Below are 7,297 nucleotides of genomic sequence, written 5' to 3' on the forward strand. Positions count from 1 at the left end.
TTTGGCCCTGTCCCTACCATAATCGATCCCCCCCCCCCCTTAAAGTGCTTCACAAAGAGTAGCAGACTAATAGTGCAATCCAAAGAGCACTTTCCTGGGAGTAAGCCCTACTGAATAGACGATAGTACAATTAAGAGTAGACCTGCTTAGCATTGCTCACTAAATCTGAAAATTCTAAAACATAAATAAACCCCACTGGGGAGGGGAGCAAATATGTAAAAGATCAGGTCAGTAAGAACACTTAAGGGAAAAAGGTCACAGGTTTGTTACTGCAAGGCAGAAATCATGTTTTTACACATAAAATTGGAAGACACCCCCCCCCCTCAGTCTTCATCTGAAAAAAAACTTAAACCTCCCCATTTGCTTTGAGCTTGCAAAATCGCTGAGCCTCAATGAGAAAACAATTTTGAGGATCCCCACCCCTGCCAACTTTGGCATCTGCTGCAGATATAGGGCTCCCATGTTAAAACTGTGGGGAATGGGGTGAGCTGTCCCCCTGGAGGAGGAAGGCTCTTGTGGGAGGGAGAAAACATTTTTCTAAGCTCTGTTCAAGTTGGGATATATAGGAAAGGAAAAGGAAAGGTCCCCTGTGTGAGCACCAGTCGTTTTGCTAAAGCTTTCCCTAGCAAGTCTCCATGCAGCTTCGAGACAGTTCTTTTGGAAACACTGCTGGACTCCCACAGGAGGTTTACTTGCAAGTCAGGAGTATTTGATGTGGTTGGAAACCTAACTTTAGGCAGCGCCAGAGTTGCCCCTTTCCTGAAGCGAGGAAGGACAAAAAGAAAAAGTGCAGAGGCCCATATATTTAACTTTTATAATTGGACTTTTTATTAAGATTATAAATTTAAAACAATTCTGAACAGTTTTACCCGGTGATATACAATTCAGTATGCACACAGAAAAAAAAAATTATACAGATACAAACAAATAATAAAAAAGAACTGCTGTTTTGGCAACGGCATCCTTTAACACACACACAGTGCTTCATGTGAGATTTTCGATGGCAGGCTGCAAGATACCTTTTTATAACAAAAGGCTTCCCCCCCCTCACTTTAATGAAAAACACAAAATTTAAATATTTGTTTCAAAAGAAAAGAGAAAGGCTACAAAGTACAGACTTTTGCACACAAGACCCAAACAATGCTGGCTTTAGGCTGGAAAGGCTGAAATGAAAGAATCCAAACTTTAAAAAAAGTATACCCCCTCAGCACACTGAAAGACGCTAAAATAGTGTTCACACATTGACCTGTGGCATTTCCATTCACACAGCACCCTTTCCCCTCCCCTCCCAGGTGCACAAACAGGGGAAGGGAAAGACGACCTGCAGAGCAGTGCATGATGGGAGAAGTAGTTACCATGTCACACTCACCCCCTCCCCAAATCAAAGTATCTTGTTTGAAGTCGATTTCAAGAATGCGGAAGATGGTGGGGGAAGAAGCAGGAATAAGACTTGAAACTGCTCCCCCCCACCACCACATAGATGTCAAATTACATCAATTTGCTTCCAAGGGGGGAAAAGTTGATTCTAGTCTTTTTTTCTGTTTCTTTGATTTTTCCTTCTTGATGTCTGTATAATGGGAATCTACTCCCTTCCCCAGAGGAAGCCTGCCCCCCCTCAGTCAGAAACTCCCGTGAAGGGAAACTGAACCACAAAAATGGGCTGCGGGTGATTTCCCCCCCCCCCTTATGTCTTTTTCATGGGGGGTGGGGGAGATCTAGAAACCAATTCAACAATCAACTGCATTAAAAAAAATTGCAACTGGAGTTCACCCACTTCGCTAGCATTTATGTGCTCCCCCCTCCCCAGCACTGGAAACAGTTCCAGGGGAGGGGGTCTGTTTCACAAACTCTAAAGTCCCTGGGTGGGCCAGGGACTGCCCCCCCCCCCCAGACCTTCCTGCTAAAGGGGGATCTAAGGCTCCCCCCAGCCCCTCTCCAGAGGGGCAGCCTCTTCCCCTCCCCTTCCCCCCAAGTCCTCTTTCTCCCACCCCCCCCCTCAGGGGGCATCCAAACAGAACCCCCTCCCCACACCACCGCTTAGGGAAACCAAACACTAAAAAACCTGGAAGGATTAAAAAGGGGGAAAGAGGAAAAAAAAAAAAAAGCGACACAACCCCCAACACCACCCCCAGCAGAGACACAAAAGGATTTTTCTTCTTCTTTTTAACTTTAAATAGGTACTATTTCCTCATCTCTGTAAAAATAAAGACCCGAGATTCTCAGAATTAAAGTTTTTTTTTTTATCTTACAATTTATAAAACATTCGGTTGGTTTTCTTCTTCTGCGCCCTCCCTTCGGCCCCCCCCTCCTCAAGTCTTTTGTTTCAGAGTGGGGCCCCCTCCCTCCCTCCCCTCCGATCGCCCCTCTCGCAGGTCGCCCAAAGCCCCCCCTCCCGCCCCCCTAAAAGGCCACGATCGCTCGCGTCCAAGCCCCCAAGCTGGCCAGCGCTTGTTTGCTACAGAGCTGCCCGTTGAGCGGCTGCTCCGAGGAGTCCGCCTGCTGCTGCTGCTGGCTTTGCTGCTGCTGCTGGTGGTGGTGGTGCTGCTGCTGCCGGCTGACGAGCCCAGTGAAACCCGAGCCGAAAATGGAGATCAAGTTGGAGATGTTGGAGGAGTCCGGGCCGGGCTCGGCGGCGCTGAAGTCCTCGAAGCGAGCGCGCTTGGGGCAAGGGGCGAAGGCAGGCTCCCCGGCGCCCCCTCCGCCCAGCGAGGAGGAGGCGGCTCCGGCCACAGCAGCAGCAGCGCCGCCGTTGGAGGCGGCCGGGCCCCCCGGCGAGGCGGCGTCCTCTTCGCTCTCGTGGCCCGGGTAGTACTTGCGCTTGGAGCCCGGGCTGGGCGGCGCGCCGGGCTGGCAGCCGCAGGGCCATTGCGAGCAGCAGTCGTGGTGCAGGTAGCCGTTCTCCACCGTGGTCACCACGTGCGTGTCCAGGTCCAAGACGGTGGTGCGGCTCGAGCAGTGCGGCGGCGAGGCGGCGGCAGGAAGCAGCCCCGACGGCGGTGGCGGCGCGGCGCCGGGCGCGAAGTCGCAGGCGCCCGGGTAGAGCAGCGCGGGCAAGGCGCACGGAGGCGGCGGCGAGGCGGGCGAGCCGCCGGCGGGCCGGGGCTGGTAGAAAGCGGGCGAGGAGTCCCTGCAGAGCCCCGAGAGGGCGGCGGGCGGCGCGGGCGGAGGGGGCAGCCCCAGCGGCTCCTCGTCCTGAAGCGCGGCGCACCCGGGCATCTCCAAGAGCTCGCCTCCGACGCCCGCCCGCGCCAGGGCGCAGCTCCGTAGCGGCTGCCCCGGCTGGAGGCCGCCTCCGCCGCTTCCCTCGTGCTCGTCGGCGTCGCCCTGCAAGTGGAGCGGGCTGAAGTCGGCGGGGATCTCGGCGGCCGAGGCGGGCGCGCAGGCTCCGGGAGGCATGCCCAAGAGCACGCCGCCTTCCTGGTAGTGGTGGTGGTGGTGCTGGCGCCGGTAGAGCTCGGCGTAGCGCTCGCTCAGGTAGAGCTGCCGGGCGTTGCGGAGGACATAGGAGACGAGCAGGTTCTTGTGCAGCTTGATGCCCCCGCGCTGCGTGCGGGAGCTGTGGATCTTGCGCAGGGAGATGCTGATGAGCGACTGGGCGTCGAGGGCGCACTCCATCCTCCTCCGGCCCCTCAGCATCGGCCGTCGCCGCCGCCGCAGCCGCCCGCCCGGGACCGCATCCACCCGGGCGCGGGGACAGAGGCCGCCGAGCCCGGGCGCCCGAGACTAGCGAGGAGCCGAGCCGACCTTAGCGGGCCTCTCGGGGGGTCGCTGCCGCCGCCGCGCCGGGCACCATCACCGTGCGCCCCTGCGCGCGTTCGCCTCCGCTGGGCTCGCCAAACCAGCCAGGCAGCCAAGGCAAGGCAAACCAACCAACCCCGCCCCTTCCTTCCTTCCCTTCGCTCCGGCCGCCCGCGCTTTCGAGTGCAAGGCAATAAGCGCTCGTTTACCCAACCCCCGCTATTTGTAGGGCCTCCGCCGGCCCGCCCCTGGCAGCCGCCGCCTATCGCCGGCCGCTTTTGCCTTGGATTGGCAGCCGCCGCCCGCCCCGGAGCTGCCCGGCCGGCCAATCCAGGCGAGGCGGTTCCTTTGTGCTATTCAAATACCTAACAGACTTGGGGCCTTTTTTTGCTGGCTGGAAGGTTCTCTGGAGAGAAGCAGCGAGCGGCTGCTGCAGCAGCCAAAGAGAAGCAGCCGCGGCTGCAGCAGCCCGAGCGGGGGAGAAGCGCCGGGCGAGGAGGGAGGGCTGGGCTCCCCGGGGCGGCTCCGGGGGGCAGGATCGAAGCGCCCCTGGCCGGAGAAGGAGGCGTCGGGGCTTGGGCAGCGGCGCGCACAGGTGAGAGCGTGGCCATGTGCAGGAAAGGGGGAAGTGGGCCCGGCCCCGAGGGGCGGTCCCTCCCGGCTCCGACCCGCCCCCTTCTGCCCCTCCCGTCTCCTTGCCAGCAGGTGCACGTTGGCCAGCGCTGGAATAAACACTGGCGGTTCTTCATAGGAATCGAGTCGTTCCTGAGACCGGAAAGGGGGTGGGGGAGAGGAAAATGTGTCAATTTCAGGCTAGATCAGGGGTGGCCAAACTTGCTTAATGTGAGAGCCAAACAGAATAAACATTAGATGTTAAAGAGCCGCAAGACATGAACCTCAGATGTTTCAGAGCTGAAAGAGGAAAGAAGGAAAATAGATGAGAGAGGGAGAGGTGGAAAGAAAGCAATTGTAATTTTAAATGCATTTCCCAAGCCGCCAGCCTTCTCCAAGCTGGCTGATGGGGTGGGGTGGGGGGCTTCAAGAGCCACACAATATGTGCAAAAGAGCCACATGTGGCTCCTGAGCCAGAGTTTGGCCACCCCTGGGCTAGATCGACAGCATTTTTGGTGCTGGTGGCTTAGCCAGAAGTAAATGAAGAGAAGATGACATTGGATTTATATTCCATCCTCCACTCATAGTCTCAGAGTGGCTCACAATCTCCTTCCTCCCCCACAACAGATACCCTGTGAGGTGGGTGGGGCTGAGTGGACTCTCACAACAGCTGCCCTTTCAAGGACAACCTCTGCCAGAGCTATGGCTGACCCAAGGCCATTCCAGCAGGTTCAAGTGGAGGAGTGGGGAATCAAACCTGGTTCTCCCAGATAAGAGTCCACACACTTAACCACTACACCAAACTGGCTCTCAAGAGGGTCCGTGGTAAGCCCCGGTTGGTAATGGGTGCCTACGAAATGCAGTCCACTGCATGCCTATGCAGAAGTCAGCTGCACTTGGTGCGACCGGGCTTGCTGCTAGGTGAAGTACTTTAATCCTTGCCTTCCTCTGAGCACAGGGCAATCAATTTAAAATTTTCAATTTGGCTTTTCTGTCAATGCCATCTCACAACATCCATTAATTGTGATAAAGCCCCCATTTTTTTTTTAAAAGCACAGGAAACAACCAGAAAAGCACTGAGATTTTTAAATGAGAGAGAGAGAGAAATCAGGTTGATGTGTGTGAAGTGCTGTCAAGTCGCAGCAGGTTTATGGTGATCTCAGCAAGGGACTTTCAAGGCAAGTGAGAAGCAGAGGTGGCTGGCCCTTGCTTTCCTCTGCAGAGCCTTCCCTTCCAAGGACCAACCCTGCTTAGCTTCCAAAATCTGGCAATAAGACAATGCTGCCTGCCCTCCCCAGTCAGGCTGGTGTCAGTCCCAAATGCAAGGAAACAGAGATGCTTTTAAAAATGAGCATAGAAAGATTGTCATTGACTAATTTTCCAACATTTGGGCACTACCACAAAGAAGGCCCTGTTAGTTTAGACTGCCAGTCTCACCTCTGAAAGCTAGGGCACCCAGAAATGAGTCTCTGCATCAGACGGCTGGGTCACATGGAAACAGATACCTTAGGGTGCTGGATCTGAAAACATACAAAAGAAGTGTGGAAAAATAATGAAAAACTATATAAGAACACAATGTATTGACGATTCAACTTTTTAAAGCTATACAGCTGTAAACAGTGTGTATTCCTAAACAATCCTTATATATTACTAACATTGCAATGTTAAACTATAACTTCTGATAACTACATCAATTACAGTACAAAGATATCAAAATACACAGTCCAGATCTCAGTTCATTCAAATCCAGGTGCAAAACGTCTGCTTCCGACTTCAGAAACTTGCAGATGATTCACCCGCCCCAGCAGGCTGAATTAAAGTGCTAGTGCTTCCAATGATTCCGTTGCCAAAATATCTTTATAATTTCAAAAAATCCATTTGAGCTTTCGACAGCAATGACCAAATAGATGGCTTCTAAGATTCACATATTAATGATCAGAACTGGGTATGGCATAAGCCTCTGATGGGAAGGGGCATTTACTTCTGTTTCTGAAAAGCCCTTCTTCATAGAGGCATATCCCACAAACCCTTCTTCAAAGAGGCATATCCCACGGACCATCCACACAGCACTATACACGGAGAAAATTTCCTAATTTTGGATCTGGCCTGGGAGCATATTGGTGGCCAGTGTGGATTTTTATGTTGCAATGAGATTCAACCCCATTTAGGAGCCGGTTGCTGTCTTTTGCCACAATTGACCAGTATACCAAGAATGGATCAATACATGCACATGTATCAGAGGTACAGGCTTTAGTTTAGGGAATTAATTGGTTAGATTAATCAGTTACAAACTAAACCCCACTTAACTGATAGATTCAGGTGGGTAGCTGTGTGGTCTGAAGCAGAACAAAAATTGATCTTTTTAAGACCAACAACATTTTATTCAAGGTATTTATTTATTTATTTATTTGTTCGATTTATATCCCGCCCTACCCCACCAAAGCGGGCTCAGGGCGGCTTACAACACAGAATGCTAACAGTAAATCAGTTTAAAATACATTAATGATTATACAATAAAATACATAAAACTCACATCAATATACTATGCTACCTCTTCCTTAAGTCAATTCTTCAAGTATTCCAGTGTTCAAATATTCTGATGTTCATAAGTTTAAATATTCAGGCATCCCGGTTTCGGTCAGTTGTATGCCAACCGGAAGAGGACTGTTTTACAGGCCCTGTGGAACTGTTCAAGGTTCCGCAGGGCCCTCACCTCCTCCGGGAGCTGGTTCCACCAACAGGGGGCTGCAATCGAAAAGGCCCTGTCTCTGGTCGCTTTCAGATGGGCCTCCTTTGGCCCAGGTATAAGCTTTTGTGTGAAGATAAATTACTAGTCCATAGATATCTGTAGAGGGCGAAGGTCTTTAAGGTGCTACTGGACTCAAACTTTGATCTCCCAGTTAACTGAGTAGCTGGGGGGTTTTAAATGAGAATTTGCAGTAAATAA

The 7,297-nt window shown here is 52.6% G+C and overlaps 1 protein-coding gene across 1 annotated transcript; it reads right to left on the minus strand.

Annotated features, from left to right (window-relative positions):
- Positions 1-804: 804 nt before the first annotated feature.
- On the minus strand, positions 805-3,723 carry IER5L (immediate early response 5 like). The gene has a single exon (XM_060251266.1). The coding sequence runs from the start codon at positions 3,634-3,636 to the stop codon at positions 2,401-2,403; it is 1,236 nt and encodes a 411-aa protein (XP_060107249.1). The 5' UTR covers positions 3,637-3,723; the 3' UTR covers positions 805-2,400.
- Positions 3,724-7,297: the final 3,574 nt, after the last annotated feature.

Source organism: Heteronotia binoei, chromosome 12 (assembly GCF_032191835.1).
Source record: "Heteronotia binoei isolate CCM8104 ecotype False Entrance Well chromosome 12, APGP_CSIRO_Hbin_v1, whole genome shotgun sequence".
Lineage (NCBI taxonomy): Eukaryota > Metazoa > Chordata > Lepidosauria > Squamata > Gekkonidae > Heteronotia > Heteronotia binoei.